Below are 27,324 nucleotides of genomic sequence, written 5' to 3' on the forward strand. Positions count from 1 at the left end.
GAATAGATTCTAGTCATTTTACAATAATGGGAATTGGACTTTCAATTTCATTACTGTAGAGAACTCAGGTCAGCATCTTCTCTGCCACTTAGAATCTTAGAGAGACAACTAAAGAACTAAGAGGTTAAACAACTGTTGATGAGTCCCAAATAGTAGGTGTCAGAGACAGTACCTGAATAGAGGAGGTCCTGTTTGCCACATTGCCTTACAACAATAGCAACAGCCAATTTTAAAGAGTATTTTAAGGTTTGCAAAGCACTTTTCATATGTTATTTTATTTTATTTTCATAACAACTTTGAAAGGTAAGTGCTAATATTCCTCATTTTACAGATAAGGAAATTGAGACTGAGGTTAAATGATTTGCTCAGGACTATATAACAGTGTCTAATATGAAATTTGAACTCAGGTTTTTCTGACTCCAAGACCAGTGTTCTATTAGGACTATACTGTGGATGATGCCATTGAAAAGGAGTCTAGGGTGCAACTGGGTGGCTCAGTGGATTGAGAGTCAGATGGGAGGTCCTGGGTTCAAATATAGCCTCAGACTCTTCCTAGCTGTGTGACCCTGGGCAAGTCACTTAATCCCCATTGCCTAGCCCTTACTGCTCTTCTACCTTAGAACCAATACTCAGTATTAATTCTAAGATGGAAGGTAAAGGTTTAAAAAGAAAAGAAAAGAAAAGGAGTCTAGACTTCTAAATCTATATCGTGAAGTGGTTCTGGATGGTCATTTCACCTCTCTGAGTCTTAGTTTCCTCCCTTGTAAAATGGGGAGGGGGAGGCACTAGAATTTTGGCTCAAATGATAACTTTTCCTCCTCTTTCCTTTTGTTCTTGTTATTGGTCTTCTCTTCCTCCTCCTTCTCCTCCTCCTTCCTTACTTTCCATCTTAGAATCAATACTAAGTTTTGCTTCCAAGGCAAAAGGGCAATAAGGGCTAGGGAATAGGGAGTAAGTGACTTGCCCAGGGTCACACATCTAGGAAGTATCTGAGGCCAGATTTGAACCCAGGACCTCCTATCTCCAGGTCTGGCACTCTATCTACTGCCAAATGAATTCTTAAATGGTGGCAGGCAGCTCACCTCCCACATACCTTCTCTAGCAAAATCCTAAATGTTGTACCCAACTGAATAATGGTCAAGAAATCCATTGAGAATTAAGTGATCACATATGTATAAAGAGTCAACCAGAAGCCCATGGTCATCAAGAAAAAGCACTGCCACCAATTCCAGCATCTACAGATGCAAGCAAATGAACCATCTCATATGCACAGACATAGGTCAGAGATACTTGTAGCCTGCAAGGCTTTGAATGTGGAGGCAGTGAGAATGGAGGGTTCCCCTGAGTTGCCCCAGGGTGGTCAAGAATCCACAGGAGGGAACTTTGACATGACAGGAGAGGACACTATCATTTTGGATTCAGTTGAACTCAGATGAGGACTCCCCTGTCCAAAGAGCTCCTAGAACACAAGCACTCTGTCCTGAGATGCCAAAAAGAGTCCAGGACTCTGAACCTCAAAGATCTAAAAGAGTCTAATCCCAAGAGATAAGTATAGGAGCTCAGGGGAACCAGGATGAGACCATGATGGGCCATCCCCTCCCCCCCAAACAAAAAGGCTAGCTAGCCAAGGAAGTCCTAGGTTTAAGACTCCCCTCTGACACATACTAGTAGGATCCTGAACAAGTCTCTTACAATTTCAGTGCCCCAAGAAACTCTCCAAAACTACTGGTGGAAAAGCATATGCCAATCTGCATTCATAGAAGTTTCCTTTCTAAGAGTTCCCCATACCAATTAATACACAAATCCATGTTTCCCCCCTTCCCTAAAAAGTTTTTACATGGAGTCACAGATGTAGAATTGTAAGAAATCCTAGATATAGGGGCAGCTAGGGGAGATAGTGGATAGAGCTGAAAGGACCTGGGTTCAAATCTGGCCTCACACTGGACAAGTCACTTAATCTTTGTCTGATTAGCCTTTATCACTCTGTTTTAAAGTTGTTACTGAGACAGAAAATAATGAGAAAGGAAGGATAGAGGGAGGGAGGGAAGAAAAGAAATGAAGGTAGGAAGGAAGAAAGAAAGGAGGGAAGGAAGAGAGGAAGGAAGGAAGGAAGGAAGGAAGGAAGGAAGGAAGGAAGGAAGGAAGGAAGGAAGGAAGGAAGGAAGGAAGGAAGGAAGGAAGGAAGGAAGGAAGGAAAGAGGAAGAATGGATAATTACAATTCCTATCCCTTCCTGCACATGAGGACCTGAAGCCCAGAAAGACTGATGTGTTCAAGGATGGACAGACAGTATGTATTAAATGAAGGATTTGAGCACAGGATCTTTGATTTCAACACCTCGTGTGATTTCCACTGAGTCATTTTTCTTTCAATATTTCTCTGTATCCTCTTACTTTTTTCATCTTTTGGCTTAATTATAGTCTACTGCATTGCTCTGTACAGGCAAAGTATAATATTAGGAATTAGAACGCAGGGCTTGGATTTGAATAGACTTGAGTTCAAATGTGCCTCTAATATCTACTATATGAAACTAATCACATTCTTGAACCTCTGTAAGCCTCAGATAGCTGTTTAGAAGATGTCTACTCAATGCAGGTGGCATCTGCTTTGATGAAATTAATCCCCCCCCAAGATGACAAAATCACTCATCCTCTATTTACTTATTCTGAAAAGCCAAGTTAGACGGGACTCCTTATGGTGAGGACATGGGCAAGAGTCACAAAGGATCAATAAATCTTGTTGACAAGGTCAACAAATAGAAACATGAAAGTGGCCAGAGATATGAGAGTGGAAGGAAATACATTTAAACAGAGACCATTTATCTGTGTGGGAAAACTTTTTTTCTTGAGCAATCCTTTGCAGTTGCCTAGATTTCATTTCTACCACTGACTTCCTGCTTGCTGTTGTTGTTTTTTTTCTAGAAGAAAAACCAGGAGAAGATCTGAAACAGGTGTCTTTTCATTCCAAAAGTAGTACAAATGAAACAGCATCGGATCTTACAGAATCTGGGACATCAGAGAATACAGCTATGCTCTTAGAGGTCCCTATAGATACGGAAACACTTGCATTCCCATGGAAGGAAAACTTCTTTGACAAAATTGAGGCAAGATCCATGGCCATGCAGAATGAGGTCATTCATAAGCTTTCCCTCCAGAAGGAACATGAGAAAAAGATGGCTGCAAAATACCCTGTGGATGACTTGGCTAATGAATGGCTAAGTGATGACAAAGACACACTGGATACTCAGGCATATTTGCTTGAGAAGTTATTGCCCACCTTAATACCAGGAGTTGAAAAAATGTTAATGGAGGTAGAAAAGAGGAAGCTATTAGGACCCATCAAGAAGAAAACTTTTGATCCGATTAATTATCTGGGGGAATACCTGATGAGAAATAATCCCAATTACCAAAAGGATTTACCAGAGACTGGGTATCTGAAGGCAATGAAGAACGTCACAAAGGTTATGAAAACCCAGATTCCTGACACTCCATACAATAGGTGAGTTTTTGCATGTTTTCTCGGATGATTTCTTTCCTTCCACCAAAAAACAAAATCCCCAAAACAAAAAACTGGGAAGGTGGAGATTTCCTAATAGCTAAGAGGCTGAAAAACAAGGCAAGAATTAATTCAGTGGCATAGAAGGATGGAAAGATGTATGGCTTTGCAGGCCTGCTCTTGCTTCTTGCTATCTTTGTGAGTTTGAGCAGGTAAGTCACAGTTTTTCATCTCTAAAGAGACATCCTCCAAGATCCCTTCCAGCTTTTGATCTCTGTGCCTGACACTGAAAAGCATACCAACTTACATTATTATACCATTTTGTGGTCATGGAGCACTTTATATTCATTATCTCAATTCTTCCACTCTTCACAATAATCCTTTGAGGTCACAGGATTAGATTTAGAGATGGAGGGGAACCCAGATGACATCCAGTCCAAGCCTCTCATTTTATAGATGAAAGAACCTGAATCCAAGGGACTTTAAGGGACTTGCCCAAGGCCACAAGATCCTCTGACCTCAAATTCTTCACTCAGTAGTACAGATATTATTATTCCCACTTTACAGATACAACTAAGGCTCACAAAAGTTAGATGACTTAACCATGGTCACATAGTTAAATACTGAATCCATGTTTTGTAATTCCAAGCCTAGTCATCTCCTTGCTCTACCACATAACTATTTCCTCTCTAGAATACAGACAAATGTAAAATGTTGTCTCTATCCTCAAGGAACATATCTTGTCAGAGGGAAAAGATTTATGCACATAAAACAGCATAATAATAATTTGATTTAATTCAATAAACATTTGTCACGTGCCTTATTTGTATGAGACACTCTGTTAGGCCTTTGAGATACAAAGCAAAAAATGAAATCATCTTTGCCCTCAAGGAGCTTACATGCTATTGGGGGAGGCAGGAGAGAGACGGGCACAACATACGCACAGATAAGGATAACCCAAGGAAGCCAACGAGAGATCTGACCAGGGCTTTGGAAATATTAGAAAAGGTAGAAAGCATAGCAGGGCAGCTAGGTGGCGCCAGAGTGCCCAGGGCACTGAGCCTGGAGAGGGACGATTCAACTGCCAGAGTTCAAATCTGGCCTCAGACACTTATTAGTGGACAAGTCAGTTCAGCCTGTTTGCCTCAGGTTCCTCATCTGTCAAACAAGCTGGAGAAGGAAATGGCAAACCACTCTAGTATCTCTGCCAAGAAAATCCCAAATGGGGTCACAAAGAGTTAGATATGACTAACTGACTAAACCACGACAAAAGAGAGCATAGCATGATGAGCTGGGAAAGACCAGGGAAAACTCATCAGAGGAGGCACCCCTAAGCTCAAGAGCTCTTTCCCTGAAGCTGGCTACGGATTACATAGGAGATATTTCATAAGCAGAATTTTCCTTTCGCTGTTTTAGTAGAATTCTTATGTTTTCAATCTGCAAGGGATAAGGACTGATCCCAGGAGTCTATTGGTAGAGGGAGTTCTCTCTACCAACGCAGTCAGTGTCTTCTCTGCAACCCTGTAGTCACAGAAAGTTTCCCAGAGTACCAAGACAGGAGGTGATTCACCCAAGGTCATACAGCCAGTTTGAGTCAGAGTGATGTCTTCCAGGCTTCCAGGCCAACTCTCTATCCATTATGCCACATTGACTATCCATATCAGGGTATTTCACAAATGGAATTTTATTGAAGATTTTTTTGTTTGTTTTGAAATCCTTACCTTCTGTCTTATTGTTTATTATTATAATATATTATCATATTAATTATATATGTAATTAAGTAATAAATAAAATATAATAATAATATATTAGTGATAGTAGTATTAATTCTAAGAGGAGTGGTTAGGGATGGAAAATTGAAGTTAAGTGACTTGCCCAGGGTCACATAGCATAGCTAGGAAGTGTCTGAGGCCAAATTTGAATCCAGGCCATCCTGATACCAGACTTTGCACTCTATTCATCTAGCTGCCTCCATCAATTGTTTTTTTAATATAAAAGTTTTGAGATCTCAAAACGTTGGGAAAACCCTGATTAGCTATGAAGTTCCATAGAAGGAAATGACATGGGGGCAGTGGGAAGAACATGAGATTCAGAGTTCAGGAGCTGTCCTAACCTACTTCTGACATAGGAGTATTGATATCATGCCATGTGCTAGTACATTTAGAATGTCAGTGATTGCAGGTTCATTTTAATGTGTACTGAATGGAATTATCATCAGTAATGTAGTGTCTAATCAAGTTTGAGTATTTATCTCATTTGATCCTCACAACAACCCTGGGGAAGTAGATTGTATCATTATGTTAAATTTAATTGTGGTTGGACTATGAATATTTAAGGATTCAATTTCTAAATCACAAAATGAATTACTAAAGTAAATGGAAATTATTGTAGTTTATTTACAATAGAGGGAAGATATTGAGGAAGAGAGAAAAGGGGAGAGATACTAGTTAGAAATTCTAAGCTCCAGCCAGGGGAAAAAGATCTCAAGATGATGGGCCTTTCCTGGAGGCTTCACGCCTCCAGAAAGGCGGGGTCACTAAGTCAGCCTTTCACTCACCAATGGTGATGGTCTAAAAGGAAAAATAGTCTGAGGTCTCCTGTACAAGCTCCTCCAGGGTTGAGTTTCTCATCTAGTCTCTCTGTCCTCCAGTCTTTACTCTGAGTCAGAGTTCTTCCATTCAACTCGAATCTCAAATCAATCTAATATCCTCTTCTGGTCTCTGGTCCTCTTTTTAAAGATCTTTTTCTCTTGTGTCACCTCCCCTAAATTTCACATCTACTAATCACAGCAGATGCTCTGCTCTAGGACTGCCCAGAAGGCAATTAGCCGATTCTAATTTGTTACCCACTATGGCACACGTGGGTCACAGACCTCCCACCTCATGATTAAGTGGGAGATTTACACCCTTGGTGATCAGATCTAACATGGGCAGATCTTCCCACTCAACTTCAAGTACTGTGCTTAAATTTCTGGGGATTAAATCAACAAATGGCCAGAGTATTATAATTCAATCTTCACAATCAAGGAAGAGCTAAAGTACCTTCATTGTTACAATCAAGGGAGAGCTAAGTTCAATCTTCACAATTATCCCCATTTTATTTATTTATTTTTAATGTGGAAATCGTTAATTAATTAGAATCCTTTTCCATGGTTATAAGATTCATGTTCTTTTCCTCCCCTACCTCCAGCCACTCCTGTTGCTGACTTGAAATTCCACTGATCATCCCCATTTTAATGATAAAGAATCTGTTACAAATGGAGGTTAAGTGACTTGCCTATGGTCACACAGTGTCTGAGGCCCAATTTGAACTCAGCTCTTCCTAACTTCCTAACTCCAGGTCTACATTTCTTCCCACTCTAAATCGATTAGCCCTGTAATTAGAGTTTGATAGTTTGTTATACAGTCCTTCAAACCACACCAACTTAATTTCGAGATGGCAAGACACCTAACTTGCTACTTGTCAGGAAAGGAATCATGGAAGAAATAGGATATGATCCAGGATGAGCAAGACTTTTTTAGTTAGAAAGGGGGGGGAGGGAATTTCGAACAGGGAGAACAGAAAGAGCAAAGAGATGTGTGAGACATTAACCAGGGAGTTTTCCTAAAACAGTGAATATACTGGCCTAATTGGAATAAGTGGCTCATGCGACTCTTTCTTTTGGGGAGACATGAGGCTAACTAGGTAATAGCCAGATTATGGAGGACTTTGATCACTGATGTGAGAAATGTGGTCTTTAACTCATAGACAATGGAGACAGCATGTTATAGTGATAAGAAAACTGATTCTGGACTCATGGGAATTAGAACCCTGGGTTCAAATCCCACCTCTGAAGTTCAGTCTCTATGTGACTCTGGACAAGTCTCTTAACCTCCCTGCACCTTAATTACTTCTTTGTAAAATGGTAGAATTGTACTGCATGACTATTGATACTCTTCCAGTTCTAAATCTTTGATCCTATGACCTATGAGCAGTCGAATTGTGTAGTGAAAGTGTCATTTTAGAAAAATTAATTTGATGGTGTTGAATAAGAATGAAACTGGATAGGCAGGTTATGTTCCTTTCGGAAACCCCGTTTCCTTGTTATAAAACGAGAGTGTTGAACTGAATCACCAAAATTTCTTCCACCTCTAAAAAACAAGCAAACAAAAATCCATAATGCTTCCCTTGTGTCACCATCCTTCCCTTTGGACAGAATCTTTTATATATAGCGACGTCCCAACGAGTGAGATTAATGAATTTCCTAAAATGGTTGTAGGTATTAGAATTCATACTATCTAAAGTTATGATTATATAAAAAAAGATCATTGCTCCAGTCCCCTGGAAATATGCAGTGTGAGTCCAAATAATGTGAACACAGGATTCAACACGTGAATTATTTTGGACCTAGTTGTATTCAACCCTTCCCCAAAGGCAAACCTTCAAGGATTTCTCTGTGCTTTAACCCTGGAATCCTTCCTTTTGGGGACCTTAAAGGCCAATCCTCTCATTTTAAAGATAGATTACCCAAGCCCATAGAGGGAAGTGACTCATCTAAGGTGACATGGAGAGCAAATAAAAGAATGGTTACAAATTCAGGCCCTCTGACCCTAAAGCTGGTGCTTTCTTTACTCTGCTATTATTTAATTGTTCCGATTATGTCCAACTCTTTATAACCCCATTTGGAGTTTTCTTGGCAAAGATATTAGTGTGGTTTGCTCTTTCTTTCTCCAGCTCATTTTACAGATGAGGAACTGAGGCAAACAGAATTAAATGACTTGGCCCAAGGTCATGTATCTAGTAAGTGTATAAGCTCAGATTTGAATTGACTCAAGGTCCTACATTCTACCCAGTGTGCCACCTAGCTGCCCTTTCTCTACTCTGCCATGATGCCTTTTGTGATGCATGCCTCCTTCTGCTATCAAGTCAGAGCTAGCCTGGCACATTGGGTTTAGGTGAGAACTCAGTTTTTATTTTTAGTAAGAGACCAAATCTCAAGAGTTTTAATACTGTTGAGAAGTGCCAGCAGCATGCAGGGAGCTGTATCATCAAATTTAATAAGTAACTTGAAGAACATTTTCTCCCACCATCTGTTCTTACAGAGTAATGAATTAGATTTATACTTAGTCCTATTTGCATAAATAACACCTACAATTTAGGAACTGGTTTCATGAATTTAAATCAATATGTTGACAAACACTGCCCACCTATGTGTTGAAATATAGCCTATAAAAGTTCCTCCTGTGGAGATAAATATGGTTAAATAACATCAGATCCCATTTCAGATGCAATTATGCAGAGTAGAAGAGATACAAGAGATCATAGGACCTAATCCTTTCATTTTACAGATGAAGAAACTGAGATTGGAAAATGAAGTGTGCTATTAGAACTGGAAGAGACCACTGGGTTAATCCATTTATTATAGAGATGGGGAAACTGCAGTCCAGAGAGGCTATATATACAACCTGCTTGAACTATGGAAATAGGACCGCCATCTTCAATCTTTGCCTGCTGTAATCCATCCTCACCCAGATGCCAAAATAATCTTCCAGGGATAATCACTACTCTCTTCCTCAAGAACCTTTGAGAACTCCCTCTTGCCTCAAGGATAAAAAAAAAAATACCCCAAACCATACAGTTTAGCTTGGTGTTTAAGACCTTTCACAATCAGCCTTGAGATGACCTTTCTAGAGTTATTGCACATTATTCCCTGTTCCTGACTAGAGACCCAGCACTCTTCTCATTGTGCCACCAGCTGCCCTGTTTTCCTTCACATACTCTATATTTCAGCCAAATGTGCCTACTCACTGCTCTCTGACATTCCTCTCCCATTTCCATGCCTTTGCATATCCCTAAATCCTGGACTGCCTTCCAACTTCTACTCCTTAAGAAACCTTCCCTTTTTTCAAGTTTCAGCTAAGGTGCCATTTCCTACTTGAAGCCTTGATCTCTCTCTACCTGTCTCTGTCTCTGTCTCTCTGCCTCTGTCTCTCTAATTTCTCCCTGCTATCTCTCTATCTCTCTGTTTCTCTACATCTCTCTGTGATTGTTTCTCTATCCTTTTCCACCCAAATCATCCTATATCATTTTATTTTCTTTTACAAAATCCTTACATTCTATCTTCGAATCAATACTGTGCACTGATTTAAAGGTGGAAGAGTGGTAAGGACTAGGCAATGGAGTTAAGTGACTTGCCCAGGGTCACACAGCTAGGAAGTGTCTGAGGCCAGATTTACTTGCCTGTTTACATATTGTATTCCCGTGACAGAATATAGGTTTCAAAAGGAGAAGTTGTTTCTGATTTTGTCTTTATATCTCAAATGTCAATGTCAAAGCAGAATGATTTAGTGGTTGGAAACCTGGCCTTGAAGCCAAGAAAGACATAGGTCAAAATCCTACCTTTGACACACACTGGGCAAATCACTTAACCTCTAAGGGCTCTAGGAGAAGTGTCAGCCTGCGTAGGTAGAGGACAAGTTCCCAGTTGGGAGTTTCCAATGCTAATGAAGTCACAAGTCCAGTCCCCATCCCAAATGCCTAGCACTGTGTCTTACCTGTCCTTGGTTCTTGTGGTTGGGCTATTCAAAGTCTCACAGCTAGATAAAAGCAAAGAACCGAATTCTTTTGATTCCTTCGGGGCTCTTTGTACTCCATCAAGTGTAGAGATAAGTAAGTTTCATTGAGTACCTAAAATAGTCATAGCCAAAGTCAACAGTATCTGTAGCAAGCAGAGGAACAAGTCCACTAAATCTATCATTTCATTTCTTTCTCAGAGTATCAGTGCCTCACTCGTGCCACGGAGTGCTGGGAGATTCAGACTCTTTCTTTGCCAGGGACAGAGTTCTTATTTGGATAAATATTCTTTTCTGGGAAGTTCACAAGAGATTTGGAATAATTAAGGACACTTCCAGACTGGATGGATGAGATTAGGGCTTCATCTCTCTATGGCAGTAACCCAGCATCTGCATGTCAACAGATGGCAGAGTTAGGCGATTTGTAAAATGTTCAGCCATCCTGGGGATGCTGCTCATGGCATCATGTTCTCCCTCCTGGTGCCTGATGGCTCATAGCTCAGGTGTCCAGGTTTCTGAATAGAAAATGGTGAGGCTTTAACAAAATTCTGAAATAACTGATCCACTTGCACTAACTCATATTGGAGTGGGAATAAGGAATAGAGGTTTTCAAGTTAATTAGTATCTGAGAAAAAAAATCCATTCTATTTGGGAACCATTGGTCCAGCTGATTTTCATTTTTTTCTTTTCTTTCTTTTTTTAAAATTATCACTGGCTTATCTTTGGGCAGTATCATTAGGTTGTTCATTTACTTTAAAGGAATCTCTAGTTCTTTGGAATTCTTTGTTTCCAGCCTTTGAATATACATTTTTAAAAAAATTACTCCAATTCATGTTCAGGATAAGACGACTGCCTATTTAGAACAATGATCATAGCACTTGCCACATGATGTAGTTCTGATATTTGATACATTTAGAGTGGTTTTGGTCATGATCCTTGACAGATGGGTACAGAACCTTTGTCACTTCTCCCACATTAAAGCTGCTTTTCTCTATCTAGGGCCTCTCATTAAAAAGATTATCTTTTATAATTTTTATATTTAATTTAATATTTAAATATATTATATAAATATGCACATTTGCATATAATCATAAATATATATGTACATATGTACATAATAAATATATAAAATCTTACATGGTACTATAGTATATTAAATATATATAAATTTAATTTATACATGTTTAATTTATATTGACATAGAAAATTTATTATTTATTTATATAGCAAATTTATTACATTATTACATATTGTATTTATATAGTAAATTTATTAAATAATTTTATATTGTTAAAAAATAATCTGATGAGCCATGTAGTTTCTTAGTATCAATCAGTGTAGGCTACCTAATGGATATACTGGATATAGAATTGGAGAAATGCCATTTTAGTTGGCTCTTACTAGTAGAGAGAGGGCTAGACTTTGAGTCAAGAAGACCTGAGTTCAAATCTTGCCTCTAGGTGATCCTAAACCTTTCTGAGCCTCAGTTTCCTAATCTGTAAAAAGGAAACAATAGCACCTAATTAACAAGGTTATTGTGAGGTTCAAATGAAATGACAACCTTTGCAAAGTGTTTTGCAAACCTTAAAGTACTATTTAAAAATGATAACTATTAGTTATATTTGTTACATCACTAAAATGAAGTTTCCAAAATATGCCAAAATGGACCATTTATTTTTTCTGTGATCATTCCTACAGAACTTTTTTTGGGGGGGGGGGAGTGGGGAAGTGATAAAAATCATCTCTAGTATTGTGCTACAACGTATTTGTATTGTATACAACGTACAATGAAGTTTTCCTCTATTCTTTGAGGGATCCACAAGTTTGATTCTTCAGAGACTGGCATTCTGGGATATGCCATCATGTAGCATCATCTAGAGAAGTCTTAAAAAGATGTGATTTCATTTCAGGTTGAAGAATGCTGTGCAATCTCCCAAATATATTTAGTTCTGGACCCAGTTCATCATCTACCTACTCTAGTTTTGAACACATCTCATTATCTACCTGCTGTGTCTGCCTGATGGACTAGCTCTCTGACTGTTCTTCCAACTGGATCACACATGTATATTTTTCATCCATTTGGTCTTTGCTAAGTAGATAGTTGGGCAAATTTTTTCTAAGTGATCTTATTTATAAGTTCTGCGCTGCTCATTAACCTTAAAGGTTAAGGGCTTAAAACATTTGACACAATACAATCTGTTAAGAAGAGCATTTGAAGGACCTCATCAAGGAATCTTTCCTTCACTGGGACTGTTCTAGGTGATCTCATTATGGCAGCAAATACTTAGTGAGCCCATATCTTCCTGTTTTATGACTTCCTTGATGTAGAAGGCAGTGTGGTATAGTCAGTAGAGTTGTGAAGCAAGGAAGATCTGGATTCAAATAAAGCCATCACTATTTTGTCGTTTGAGGACTTTGGTAGTAGTCTCTCCGTAACCGAGGATGACAATTGTCTTTGTGCGTTTTTGTGCACAAAGACACTTATGCATGAAGGAGATTTAAGTGGAAAAGTCGATGCACAGAGACAGTCCCACTCTCTCGGCGTTGGAAGCCTGGGTCCAGTGGCACGAAAAGTCGTTACACCTGGAGACTTCCTCAGCTGCATTGGATGGCCGTGTTGTCTTTTGTGCTCCATCCGCCCTAAGCACTCCACAGTGCTTTGCTGCGTCGCCATCTCAGCCGTTGAACCTTCTTATTGGTTTCTTCCGCCTGTTCAGCCGAAGCAGTCTTCACATGCTGGGTGAGCAAAGCCCTGGTTCACCAGGGGTCGATGACCCGATGGCTACCCTCACAAGGTTTAGCCGGCCTGCCGAAGCTGTTGCCCGGGGTGTGGCCGCTGCCGCATGCTAGCAGCTACTGGGAGCCACAAGTGAGAGCTGGGTGTCAGGTGGGGGTCAGAGGCTGGAGCAGTTGCTCACAGTCACACCGCTAGTATATGTCTGAGATAGAATTCCAACTCAGGTCTTTCTGCCTTGAACTCTGGCCCTCTGACCACCATAACAACTACCTATCTTTAAAATGTTCTTTAAGAAAAAAGTCAACAAATTAAAGTTGGACCTTATATTTGTTATACCTTTCAATTAACTGTATAACAGTAAAGGTCTGCTTTAGAAAAACTTGCCTAGGGGGCAGCTGGGTAGCTCAGTGGATTGAGAACCAGGCCTAGAGACGGGAGGTCCTAGGTTCAAATCTGGCCTCAGCCACTTCCTAGCTGTGTGACCCTGGGCAAGTCACTTGACCCCCATTGCCTAGCCCTTACAACTCTTCTGCCCTGGAACCAATATACAGTATTGACTCCAAGACAGAAGGTAAGGGTTTTAAAAAAACAACAACTTGCCTAATCTCTTCTCACAATTTCATCAAGAATGCTTATATATGATATATAAATTATTCTCACATGGCTTTATAGAGACTATGACATAGTAGATATATGAACTGGTAATTATTGACATTTTTTGTAACCTTTTTTTAGTAGCAATAACTTTCATGATTTTTTGCCAGTCATTTTCTTTCATTTTCTTAAGAATTTGTCTCTCAGTTCCCTCAAAATGGCACTGCCTCCAGCATAGGCCAATTCTATGTGTGTTTTAATTTGGTTCAGCTACCCTTCTTTGGTGTTATTTCTATTTTCTCATACAGCTCTTCAGGGATTGTGATGTTGGAGTCCAAATGTGATGGCTTTACTGTTTCTGATGGAAAAAATAGATCTTTGTGGAAATCTCGACAGAACTTCATCTCTGACCTATTTTTCTTCTTCCAGTTTCATTCTTAAACATTTTTATTATAACATGGCATAATGGGGTCTCATTCCAAGCTTTCTGTAAACCTATTTTTCCTCTTCCTGTTTTCACTGTATTATTAGGCAGCACTGTTTCATAGTCTCCTTCTTTGTAAGATTTTGCTAATTAATTTAAATTCTAAATGAGCATTTCTCAGGATCATCAATCAGACACTTGACAAGGAGATTTTAATTTGTTGGATGTAGAGATTTCATAAAATCATAGATACAGAGTTGGAAAGGATCTTATTAGTTATTGGATCCAACATCCTCATTGTGCAGATGAGGAAACTGAGACCCAGAGAAACCAAGGGACTTGTTACAAGTAGAAAGAAGCATATAGGTGAAGAGATATCACAGAGATAGTAAGTATTAGAACAAAGTTTATAGACTCTTTGGACTTTCTTTATTGTGGTAACTGCTTTTCATTAGTTAAGCTTCTGCAGGAAGTGATAATAGTCTATGTTGGGATCGATTCCTTTATCCATTTCCCATTTTTATATATTAATTGTTTATTTGAATTCATTGAATTGAAACTGTTTTAGTTAAATGCTATGTCTTTTATTCTTCTAACTTGGTGCTGCCCCTTTTAGGGGTACAACAGAAAAAGAAGGGCCTTCACACTTTGGGTAAACCTCATGTGGAGTATTATAATATTGTAAGAGTTGTAATTTGCATCACTGGAAAGAAAATTCTTATTAAAGGTAGGCTTGGAGGAACTAATAATCATTGAATCAATCAAGCATTTATTTATTTATTTGAATCCTTACCTTCTATCTTAGCCAATTCTAAGACAGAAGACTGGCAAGTGCTGGGCATTTGGGATTAAGTGACTTGTCCAGGGTCATATAGCCAGTAAGTGTCTGAGAGCAGATTTTAACCTAGGACCTCCTGACTCCAATTAAACATTTATTAAGCACCTACTGTATGTCTTGTTCTAGTGCTACAAACACAAAACCAAAACAGTTTCCACCCTCAAGGAGTTTGCTTCCTATTCAGACAAATACAATTGTGGGATACAAAGACTTTCCTACATTCCTCAGACTTCACTGTAGATGATTGCCTTTTCTATACCAGTCCTGATAACAGAAAGTATAAAATGATCAGGCCTGTAGCTGAAAGGGATTGGGAAGTAGGTCTAGGATGCCCAGGGTCAGAAATGGGATTTGTCAACATCTCATTATCTCTGGGGAATCTGTGCTGAACTTAGAAATATGTCTTATGGATTTTTTTGCTTCTCACTCTGGTTTGTCGATCGTCTAGGACCAGTAATAGATTTCAATTTGAATGTGTACTCTGTGCAAGTTGGGACAAATCATGGCAAGATTATTTTTAAAAATCACTTTCTCTATAACTAAAGGAACAGGAAGAAGTCATTCTAAATGACTACCCTTGATGCCTCATTTTTTAAGGATAGACTTGTAGTTCCCTGAGCCAGCTGAGGATGAGATCCTGCCAAAAATACAAGCAGCTTCTGTTGAGCTCATATGGAGTCCTGAACCACATTCATTTGGGCATATTTCAATTAGAAATTTGACACTGAGTTTGAGGATGGGAAGAAAAGGAGCAAAGGCCCCTCCAGTTGGTCACACCCTCCTTTAGGTGATGAACTTATTACATTGTAGAAAACCTTGGTCTAGCTGACTAATTAATTCTTGGAAGATGTGAGTGCAAGGACTTGGCAAGCCAAAGAGAACATCCCATCCATGTGTGGATCTCCCCAGTAACTGAGAAACACTGTGACTTCCTAGACAGATGTCTGTCTGCTCATACTATAAGCCAGCTGATACTCAATTCTGAGCCAAGGCCTTGTGCTTGCCTTATACCAGGAAATCCTACCAATGCTTAGCCTAGCAATATCCTTGGCTGTCAATCATCTTGTCAATCTGTTCTAAGTATCAATCTTTCCTGAATCCAATAAAAGTTAAAATTGTGCTAAGAAGAGTGAGTGGGGAAGTAGAAGAAACTCTGTAAAATTTTAAAATTAATTTTGGAGACATTTTTGCTTTTTACATGAAATTAATTTCTTTTTTTTTTTATTTTTATTTAAGTATTTTTCTATGGTTACATGATTCATGTCCTTCCCTTCCCTTTTCCCCTCCTGCCTCCCAGAGCTGACAAGCCATTCTACTGGGTTATGTATCTATTATCATTTAATACCTATTTCCATAATGATCATTTTTGTAATTATCTTTTAAAAACCAAAACTCTACATCCAATACCCATATAAACAAGTAAAAACCAAATGTTTTCCCTCTGCGTTTCTACTCCCACAGTTCTTTCTCTTGATGTGGATAGCATTCTTCCTCCTAAGTTCCTCGGGATTGTCCTGGGTCATTGGATTGCTGTCAGTAATCACACGTGTGATTGTCCCACAATGTTTCAGTCTCTGTGTACAATGTTCTCCTGGTTCTGCTCATTTCACTCCACAGCTCATATGGAAATCAAGCAGTTCATCACTCCTTACAGCACAATAGTATTCCATCACCAACCTGTACCACAATGTGTTCAGCCATTCCCCAATTGAAGGGCATCTCCCCATTTTCCAATTTTTTGCCACCACAAAGAGTGCAGCTATGAATATTCTTGTACAAGTCTTTTTCCTTATTATCTCTTTGGGGTACAAACCTCATAGTGGTATGGCTGGATCAAAGGGTATGCAATGAAAGTCATTTCTGCATGTATCCCAAACCTACCTACACAGTGAGCCTTCCATTTGATATATATCCCCACGGGCACCCTCCTGTCACCTATGGGGCTCTTGGAATAGCTACCCTATATTCAAGGTACTCTATGACTTCTTATTCACTCAGAATAAGTTTATGAGCCCCCACTGATATTTTTTTGTTGTTGTCATTAGGCTAGAGAATACTATTCAAAGAAAAGGCATTTAACAAAATGGCAGAGAAAAATGATTTGTGATACAATATCCTTCCTCACCCCCTGAAAACCTAGGGCATGTTCTCCTATAAATAAGCATTACATCCCTGAAGAAAGCAAGTCTATAGAAAGATCTTGCCTTAGAGGTCCCTCTCATGCTACAGAACCACCAATGATTCTTGCTGTTGTCATCACACTCCTCCCTGCTGGTCACAACATCTCCATGGGGCTCTTTCGTGTGCTTTCATCTCGGTCTTGGTTGATCTCTTGCTCTGTTAGTATTTCCAGTGGACAACCTTCCTTGCTATCTTCTGGCATCATCTCTTCTGGCCCAGACAAATCAGCAGCTTTAATCTGCTAGTGTCCAGTGACTAAAACCTCTCTCGGATAAAGGCCAGCTGATAACCTTTTAGTAATAGTCACCACACCTAACTAAGCAAAGCTAGGCATGTTGCCCTAAGCTAAGGTTAGCTCTTTCCCTTTTGCCCTCTATTTCTCTGCAGAAAAATCAAAGCTTTCAGTTATAGATAACTACCTAGTATATTATTAGACTCTCTTACATACTCCCAAGATTCTCTCTGGCTTAGATGGAAATGTATTTGGGCTAGAATAAAAGGTAACCTGAGGAGGCAGTGTCAGTATTCTCTACCCCCCCCACCCCACCTCAGCCCCATTTCTGTCTTTGCTATGGACATGAGTCAGCAGGAGGGACATGTTGCTTTGGTGGTGGTGGATTTTGCTCAGGGAAAAATCTGTGTCTCATTGAAGAAGAATTAAATGGCAAATTGAGCATGACTAATAGCATATAAAATGTTTTGTACTTCTTCACCCCCTACTTCTCTAAGGAAAAGAGGAAAATGGAAAAAAAGATCTTTTAAACCATTATCTGACATCTTAGTATATATAGATAAAGATCTAGATTGGATCATGTTTTGCTTTTCCGCCCTCAAACTGAAATCCAAGCTTCATGACAGCTAGACAGTTATCATAGGATCAAAGATTTACAGTGGGAAGGAGCCATAGAAATCATTGAATCCAACCTCTTCTTTTGTAGAGAAAGATCTGAAGGCAAATTATATATATATATATATATATATATATATATATATATATATACGGTCACCCAAGCAGTAAGGCCAGAATTCAAATGGATGGCCCTATTGACCCCACATCCAGAATTTTTTCTTTTCCATCATCCCAGTAACCTAATTAGAATTTTTGGATAGAAAATCAGTCTATCGTATGACATAAAAACTCAAACCTCTAAGAGGAAGGTCTAGATTGCTCAGGATCAGAAATGAGATGTGTAGGAGACAGGAGTTCAAATCTGACCTCAGATACTTTCTAGCTGTGTAACTGGGCAAATCACTTAACCCCAAATGCCTACCCCTTACTGCTCTTCTGCCTTGGAATCAGTACTTAGTTTGCATTCTAAGACAGAAGATAAGAGGTTTGTTGTTTTGTTTTTGTTTAAGATAAGAAATGGGATTTTCCATGATCTCATCATTCCTGGGGAATCTATGCTGATGCTGTAAGTGTCTCTGAGAAATATTTTTCTTTAACTCCTGGCTTAATGGAATCTTATACAATATTGTACTAAGTTTGGGACCCAGTTTTCTTTTGGCGTGCTTGCAGGGGGTTTCTTAGAACACAGAGAAATTTATAGGTTATATAGAGAATATCGAGAAAATTATAAGTAGTGAGGAAGGAAGCAGGAGATAAGGAGAAATTGAAGATAAAGGAGAAAGGGAATGATGGAAGAGAAAAGGTTGCTGGATGGGATTTAAATGGTAGGGAACCTTGGGCCCAAACCTGGGCATTTGCTTAAGACTTGCCTCAGTTATGGAGAGAATGATGACTCCACACTTTCTGCCTTCTTAGAGAGCAGAGCTGGTAAGAGTTTGAGAAAGGGAAGTTTAATTCTGTCTTCTGGCTTTGAGACATGCTCTCTCCAGGAAGAAGCCCTTACAGGGGAAGAGAAAAACTTTGGGAAGAAGCCCACAAAAAGAGGAACCCTATGCATGTCCCTATTTCCAACGTGCTACATTATAAACTTGGAGGAATTTCTCCTTTGGTGAGATCAGAAGCTGTAATACTTCACTCCTGGTGGAAGAGCTCATTCGCTCTCTATTTTCTGGCATATTCTAATCTGTACAACTTCTCTCCGTTTTGTTTACTATATTAACTTGGATAAATGATTTTGTTTGCTCTTCATTACTGCCTTTGTTTAACTGGTATAAAAGGAGCCAAACCTTTGGATATGGGTTGGGGCATTCCTTCCCAGTTAAGAAAGAGTGTCTTGAGCCCCAAATTCATTTCCTCTGGATTAGCAGTATTTAGTGAGACAGACAGATAGAATTCTAATCTGTTATCTCCTCTCTGAGGAGAGTAGAGCGGGCCAGATTTGTGGCTTAATTTCCTGCTATACTCTTGGCTGGAATCAAAGTCTCCTTTGGAGAGGAATTGGCCTGATCCAAGAGATACTGATGCATGCCTCCTTGTAAGGTTCATTCAGACAAACTTAAGTGAACATACACATAACCTCTGTGGGCGAAACATCCACATTTAGAAGTGCAACATCAAAGAGATTCCAAGCACCCTGTTTGCAATGAGCGAATGTTCCCTAAATAAGGAATCAAACAATGAAATAACAGATTGAGGTCTTACTATATCCTTAAAGTTGTGCACTCATTTAATCCAAACATCAGTTTCCTACCCATTCTGGATCATTGAAGGTTTACTACATATTCAGTAATCTAGTTATTCCTGGATTAACCAGACTGCACCCTGGTGAAGTTGTGGAAGGCTTCCAAGTGACTTTTTGGCAGCAATTTTGCAAACCCTCTAAATGCTAATGATTATTATTACTATTATCTTATTCTTCTGGTTGTTTTCAATGTGGTTTAGATAGAAATTACTCTCAAAAAATCACAATACTGCTCTTTTATGTTTAATTTTCTACAGATTGGTGCACATTTGTATAAAAACTGCTTTTTGTCACTAAATAACAGCATTAGGATGTAGGCTCACTTCCTGCAGGATTATTATCATTATCATGACAATGTATTATAAACTTTTATAGTTCTTAAAAATGTGAAAGATCTTTGGTTCTCATTCTACCCAATTTTCTAATGGTAAAATCAAGGGGGTTGCCTTCCTGCTCTTCTAATTTTCTGCTATAGGGACCAAATTATTATAGCACCAGATGATGTTTCCATTTTAACATCTCTTCTCAGAGAGGAGAAACATCATCTAATAATCATCTAATAGTCATTATCTGTTTAATTCTTGAAAACGTTCTGTATATAAACACATTTTACTATGCAATTTATGTTGCAAATATGAATAAACACAGATGAGTAAACAACATTTAAAAGATGGAATCAATTTGCTCAAAAAATTATCAGGAGAGAGAAATAGAACCACCCCCCCCCCGGGCCAATTTGCTCATATTTATATTGTTCATTGCCAGATTGGTAGATTTTTCAAAAACTCTGATGATCCATATTGTCTGTGTAGACAGTGCCAAATTCTGTAGATAATTGAGCCATCATCCATTCTGCTTTATTGTGCAAAATGATGCATCCAAAAGAAAACAAGGATGTCATTTTATGGGTATTAAAGTACCTTCTGCTTAGGATCCATTGTGGGTTGGCTGAAGAAGCTAGGGACAGGCACCTCATTTTCACAGTTCACAAGGATTGGCTAATTAAATGACTAATTAAAAAGACTCTGGGGGTAAATAGTCATGATTTAGTAATAACTCTATAATAAATGATCATCAGTGCCAAATAGCTTTAATGATTTACCCATTAAGATGCAATCATTTAGCTCTTTCCCAGCTTGTACCTTAGTTCCCAAATTCAGCCCCTGTCATGTAGAAGCCTTTTAAAAATATGAATAAAAGCACTCACCTAAAACCAAGAACTGGCATTATTTCTAATGGGGAAAAACTGGAAACTTTCCTAATTAAATCAGGAGTAAAGCTGAGATGCCTGCTGTCATCATCAATATCATTAATGATGAGACTACATAGCAATAAAAATGTGGGAAAATCTGTTCAATTTCTCATTTATTTTCATTATCTTCCAAATTTACGAATCCATTAATTTCTCCTTTTAACTATTTGTCTGTGTGTGTGTGTGTGTGTGTGTGTGTGTGTGTGTGTGAAGACTGCTTGCAATCTGTGGCATGCCTCTGCATTTTACAAAATTGGCTTCTTTTCTAAATGGGTGTTTATCCTTGACTGCCAAGACTTTATACATGCCATGGATAATAGGATCATAGATTAATAGATCTTTCTATGGAAGATACCATAGAGGTCATCTCCTTATTTACTGATGAGAAACCTAGATCAAGTATGTGTTGGATAATTCAATAAATGAACTACTTTGGCCTCCTAGCTGTGGAAATATTATCAACATATGCAGAGACTATGATATTTGAGCTCTAAAACTTTAGGATCTGTTGCGCTATTAAAGGAAATAGATATGATTGATCCTCAAGAAAAAGTCATGGTGCCCAAAGGGCTATAAAGCAACGCATTCTGTATCTTGGAGAGATAAAAAAAAAGGGGGGGGGGGAAGGAACTACTTGTATAAAACTATTTACAGCCGCTCTTTTTTCTGGTGGCAAAGAATTGGAAATTGAAGGGATGCTTAACAATTGGGGAATGATTGAACAAATTGTGGTATATGATAGTGAAAGAATACTATTGTGCTGTAAGGAATGATGAACAGGATGATTTAAGAAAGAGCTGGAAAGACCTTCATGGACTGATGCAGAGTGAAATAAACAGAACCAGGAAAACATTGTACACTGTAACAGCAATAATGTGGAATGATCCACTATGATAGACTTAGTTATTAACAGCAATGCAATGATCCAGGGCAATTCTGATGGACTTATGAGAAAGAAAACTATCCACATCCAGAGAAAGAACTGTTGGAATAAGAATATCGATGAAAGCACATCATTTTTCAGTTGTTTATTTGGGTTTATGTTTTAGAGTTTTAGTTTTATGATTACTCACAAAAATGAACAATATGGAAATGTGTTTTGCATGATAATACATGTATAATCCAGATTGACTCGCCTGCCAGCACCAGGACAGGGAAGGGAAGGGAAGGGAGGGACGGAGATAAGTTCAATTATATAATTTGGGAAAACTTGTGTGGAAATTTGTCATTACATATAATTGGTAAAAAAATAAAAATATAAAAAGAAAATGTACTTGGGAAAAGTAAGTACATCTTCTATATCTTGCAAAATACTTGTGGAGGAAATTCATTCTGGAGGTAATGACATTTCATAATATTCAGGAATCAAATTTTGGAATATCTCAGAGCAGAAAATTCATACAAATGGATATCATAGACAATATTATTATCACAAAAGGAAACAGAAAATAACAATGACAACTAGTTCATGTGTTCACTTTTTCATCTCTACAACAAATATGGTCAATGCATAAATTGAGAATATCCTTAATGGAAAATATGAGAAACTGACAGTTACACTCACACTCACTTCTGTCCTCTACTTTCCTTCAGTCTTTCCCTGAGATGGTCTCCTGTCCCCAGGAGAATATACTTTACAATTTGGAAAACTACCTTAGATTATGTATTTCATTTTTTCTGTTTGTTAATTCAGGGCACTAAATGGCAACTTTTTGTATTTTTCCCCAAGTGCATCCCTTTTCCAAAATCCTACATTTCTATGAATGACAGCAGCATCCTTCCATGTCCCTGAGTTCACAAACTTGTCATCTTCCTTGACTCTTTTTTCTCCCTCAACTCCTATATATCCAATCAGTTTCCAAATCTTTTTGTCCTCTCTTTCTGCTTCCATTCTTTTCTTCCCTCAGTTTCTCTTCTGGTTCACTTCTTGAATATACTATCACAACCTTACCAGCAGTCTCCCTCTCTTTGTATTTTCCTTCTCCAAAGCATCCCTTAAACAGCTATCAAATTGATAGTCCTTAAACATAAATTTGATTGTGTCACCCCTCCAAAATCTTCAAGAATTCCTCTTTCTACTGGGATAACATGACATATTCAGTCAACTATTTCAAGTCCTCTATCAGGTTTCTTTTTCTCTTGGCAGTCTTAAGTCATTCTACTCCCTCTTATTTACTCTGTGCTTTTTGGTCAAGCTTGTCTGCTAGTCGTTCCCTGTATATAATATTCCATCTCTTATTTACAGCTATTCACAAGAGGTACTCTTTGTCTGAAATGAGTTTCTTCCTCCCCACTGGCTTCTAGGATCCATAGTTTCTGTTAGAGCTCAGGTGCTATCTGTTACTCTAGAGGAGATATATCCTGATTCTGCCTCCCACACACTCACCTTACCAGTCTGTTATGTGCATTTTCTCCCTCTTAAAATATATTACTTTATAAATACTTTCTATTTAATTGTGTCTATATTATATCTCCCCTTCTTCCCACTGTAGAGTGCAAGTAAGCTCATTGAGGGGTGGGGAATGCTTTGTTTTTGTATCCCTGACACCCAAGATCATGCAAGGCACATAGTAGGCAAGTGTTGACTTGTCTTTGTGTCCTCAGTATCTAGCACTGTATCTGGGACACAGTAGGCATTAAATAAATGCTTATTGGCTGAATGAATTGAATGGATAACAATTGATTGAATTGAATTGATAATGATTGAATTGCATTCTTTTCTAGGATCCTAGATTTAGAGCTGGGAAGAACCTTCGAAACCATCTATTTCAACCCCCCCCTTTTTTATAGATGAGGAAACTGAGGCCAAGAATAGTTAAGTGTCTTGTCCAAGGTCACCCAGGTTGTAAGTGGCAGAGGCTTTGACTGCCAGTTCATCACACTTTCTCTACTACCCCAAACTAAAAGATTCCTTCTTTGTAAAGTGCCACCTTTCCTAATCTTGACAGTGACAAGTGCTTTTCCTAGCCCGAATGACCTTGAATTTATCTTGTATATATATAGCTCTGAACCTGCTGTCTCCTCTAATAGGATGGAAACTCCTTGAGGGAAGGCACTCTTTTTGGTCCTGTCCTTGGCTCTGAGAACAGTGGCTGCCATCGAGATTAAGGCATGATTGATTGATGGAAGTGCTAATTTATTTATTTCACAAAGATACTACTTGAAGGGCTTGAGTACTTTAGGGCAACCTGAGAATTATAGAGAAAGAATGAATGAATTAAAGCCACGTCATCTCCTTGAGAAAAAGAGCAAGCAATTAATATATACATTCAAAAATGGTTATTGAGAACCAACAGCATATTTTTATTGCTATGCTGTGTGAAGTAATGAAACAGAAGTCACTTGAGCCTTAGGGATCATGATGTGCAATCTCTGTAATAGAAGGTGCTAGAATGGGAGTCAGGAAAAATCAGGGTTCTAACGTTTTTGAAGAAATGAAACAAACATCGTGAATAGTTATATAATAAATTGGTGTTATATGTAGTGGAAAGAGTACTGAATTTGGAGTCAGAGGACCTGGTTTTGAATTTTATCTCCACTACTATCTATGTGATATTAGCCAAGTCACTTAATGTCTTCAGGCCTCAGTTTTCTGATCTATAAAATGAAAGGGTTGGATTTGACGATCTCCAAGCTCCCCTTTCAGCTCTAAATTTTGAACTAGATCTGTGATATGGACAGGTCCTGGAGGGGATCTGAGAATTCAGGGATTCCTGTAGGCTGGAGTGATTAGGGAAGGTTTATTTTCCAGGGAGAAGCAGGAGCTAGACCTTGAAGGATGCTTGCCACTCTCATATTCTCAGCCAGGTTAGATGAAATGGCTTCATCTTAGAACATTGTCCATGTATTTCAGCAGAATGTAAAGTGGGAATGAAGTGCCTTTGCTTCAACTTCCAATCCTCTGTGCCTATCTCTTTCAGAGTATTCAAGATAAAGAAGGAAGTCAAAGAAAACAGAGAAAAAAGGGAAAATATTGAGAGAATCAAGACTCATGTGGGTAAGGTGAGGAAGGAAGCTCTGACACTGCAGTTCCAAGAATGGATTCTGGATCCTGAAAGAAGGCTTCCACTTCCCGTGGTAAGGAGAAAAGGAGTGGGGGAGGACCAAGGGAAGGGATGATTAGTTACTGGACTATTAATGGGAAAAAGACTGCCCAGCCCTCAGCCTTAAAAATTCTACCCCTCAAATCTCCCTTCCCCAGGAGCTCATGCAGCCCTCCATCTGTTTGGTTCATGTGAATCAATTCCCATGGTATCTTCACAGTATTTTTCAACAGATCTAGAAATCAAGATAGAGTTTGTCCCAATGATTTCATTGCAGACTGGAGGTTTTGTCCTACCTGGTACAGTGGGCAGAACACTAGCTGTAGAGTCACAAGCCCAGAGTTCAAATCCTCACTGGGGCTTTTTGTGGGTGATGTTGGACAAGTGACTTAACCTTTCTGAGATTATTCACTTTCCTTATGGATCAGTTGAGGGAGTCGGATTAGATAAATTCTCCATTCCTTCCAGCTTCATATCTGTGATTCTATGAACCACAGTGGGTTCTTTGAGAACAGGACTCGTTTTGAGAGATTGCAAGATCTAAAGAGGTGGTGAGGCTTTAGGAGCACTCTCTCACTTGTTCTATTAAGTATTAGCCATGGCTTTTGTATTGGATAAATATGGGGGAAATAGCAACAATGGGGGAAGAAAATCTTTGAAAAGCAGTTCTTTAGGAGGAAAGCAAGTGGCTTAAATTCACTTGGAAATATTTGCACTTGGATTCTGGTTAAGTTGGGATACTATTGAGGTACTATTGACTCCATGTTCTCAGTTCTCAGCACTAAGACTACCTGTGGCTTGGGATCTATTCAAGGGTGTATGGGTAAAATGTTTAACAATGGGCTCCCCAGGGTGAAAAAAAAAACATGATTGAGACACTTAAATTTAATAATTAATATCAGCATTTTCTCCATCACTTTCTTATGTCCAGACAATCAACAGAATACTAAATTGGGCCTTGATTTGTAGTATTTGCCTTTTTCCCCAGAGGTAAATACTCAGGCTGAAAATTTAACAATTGGCCGAGAGCTGGTTGAAATTGATTTCATCAGTCCCCTGGGCCTACCCTGAGATCTGGAAACCTTACCTGGTAGATATCCCAGATATCCATGCATCCATTTTCCCTTTTCAGGCTTTTTTTTCCTGGAGTCTGTAATGAGGTTTGCTGGGATTCCCTGGGGAAAATGGAATCCAGCCAATATTGGTAGCACATTCTGAATTTTCTTGCTGATATCTCTCTTCCTCTGGGCATAGGACTTGATCCTAGATAGAATCAGAGGTGGAGCTAGAAGGATTGTTAGGGGTTATTGAGTCAAGCCCCTTCACACCTCAGATAAGGAAATTGAGACCATTTTGCTTGGAGTCATCCAGGTACTAAGTAACAGAGCTGGCATCTCAACCACAATTCTTTGACACTGAGTCTAGCACCCTCCAATGCCTCTCTTCTTGTCAGTGTCTACTGTGATCATTTCCAGACTTTGGAGAAATAAAGAGGCCCTCCAAAAACTTAGGGTCCTCTTGTTTTCGAGGGATACCCAGGACATGGGTTAAAAGACGATCGAGGGCTTCTGTTAAAATTTAAGGGTATAAACAGCCCCCTTGGATGTTGAACTGCTCCTCTCTGTCTGATTTGCAGATCGAGAATGCCGCCCACGTATTTCTGGACACTTCAGCAGGGCTTAAAACGGGTGAGCATGTCTATTCTAACAGCATTTGATTCAATTCTGAGCAAGACTCAATCTAGCAGTAAGTAACGGGGAAAACGTTAGTGCATCGGAGCTACTGCTAGACATGGGCACAAAGGCTCTTTGACAGTTGCTAAAAGCAGATGAATTCAAACAATCTGCAAAACAGAGAAACCAAAATATCTTTAGGTACAGCAATCTCAATATCAGCTTTAAAAAGATGCTTTAAAAGAAGAGATTAAAAAAAAACTTAAAATAAAAAAGAGGGGCCCAAGCGTCTGGCAAACGAGGCAGGACGTGGTAAGGGGAGGTTTTTGAATGTTCTGGATAAGCTTGATATGTTCCAGGGACATCTCAGACTCAAAGTGACCAAAAGGCAACTCATCCTCTTCCTCCAACACACATGCCCTCCTCTAAACCACCCTGTGTCTGTTGAGGGCACTATCATTCTGTGGTTTTGTAACCTTAGAGTCCTCTTAGACTCTCCCCTCTTCTTCCCCTTGCCCAAACCCATCCAGCTCATCTACAGTCCTAGGCATTCCGCTTCCTTGGAACATCCCTTATACCCCCCTCCCCCACCCTTCACGTGACCTCCTTCTTAGTTCAGACCCTAAATACCATTTGCCTGGGTTATAGTAATAGCCAGTTATTTTAGCAACTGGTCTGCTCGTCTTGCTTCAAGTTTCTCCCCTTTCAGAGCCATTCTCTCTCCAAAGCTGCCAAAATAATCTTCTGAAAGCAAAGGGAAAACCATGTCATTCCACCACTCAAAGACTGGCAGTCTTCTTATTTCCTAAAATAAGACAAAGTAAACTTCTCCACTTGGCATTGAAGGCCCTTCCCTGAGCAGGAGAAGGAAATGGTAAATCTGTCTCGCGCCTCTGCCAAGAAAACCCCAAATGGGGTCACGGGAGTCAGGCACGACTGGAACTAC

At 39.1% G+C, this 27,324-nt stretch overlaps 1 protein-coding gene across 3 annotated transcripts in view; it reads left to right on the top strand.

Annotated features, from left to right (window-relative positions):
* The window catches only part of EFCAB5 (EF-hand calcium binding domain 5), a 146,016-nt gene that overhangs the window by 22,565 nt on the left and 96,127 nt on the right, over positions 1–27,324 (top strand). For all 3 annotated transcript variants that reach the window (XM_056819579.1, XM_056819578.1, XM_056819580.1), the window contains exons 5-7: positions 2,921–3,497; positions 24,583–24,739; positions 26,342–26,393. In XM_056819579.1, coding sequence (XP_056675557.1) covers positions 2,921–3,497; positions 24,583–24,739; positions 26,342–26,393 — 786 coding nt within the window. The remainder of the gene's footprint in view (positions 1–2,920; positions 3,498–24,582; positions 24,740–26,341; positions 26,394–27,324) is intronic.

The sequence above is a fragment of the Monodelphis domestica genome, chromosome 2, assembly GCF_027887165.1.
Source record: "Monodelphis domestica isolate mMonDom1 chromosome 2, mMonDom1.pri, whole genome shotgun sequence".
NCBI lineage: Eukaryota > Metazoa > Chordata > Mammalia > Didelphimorphia > Didelphidae > Monodelphis > Monodelphis domestica.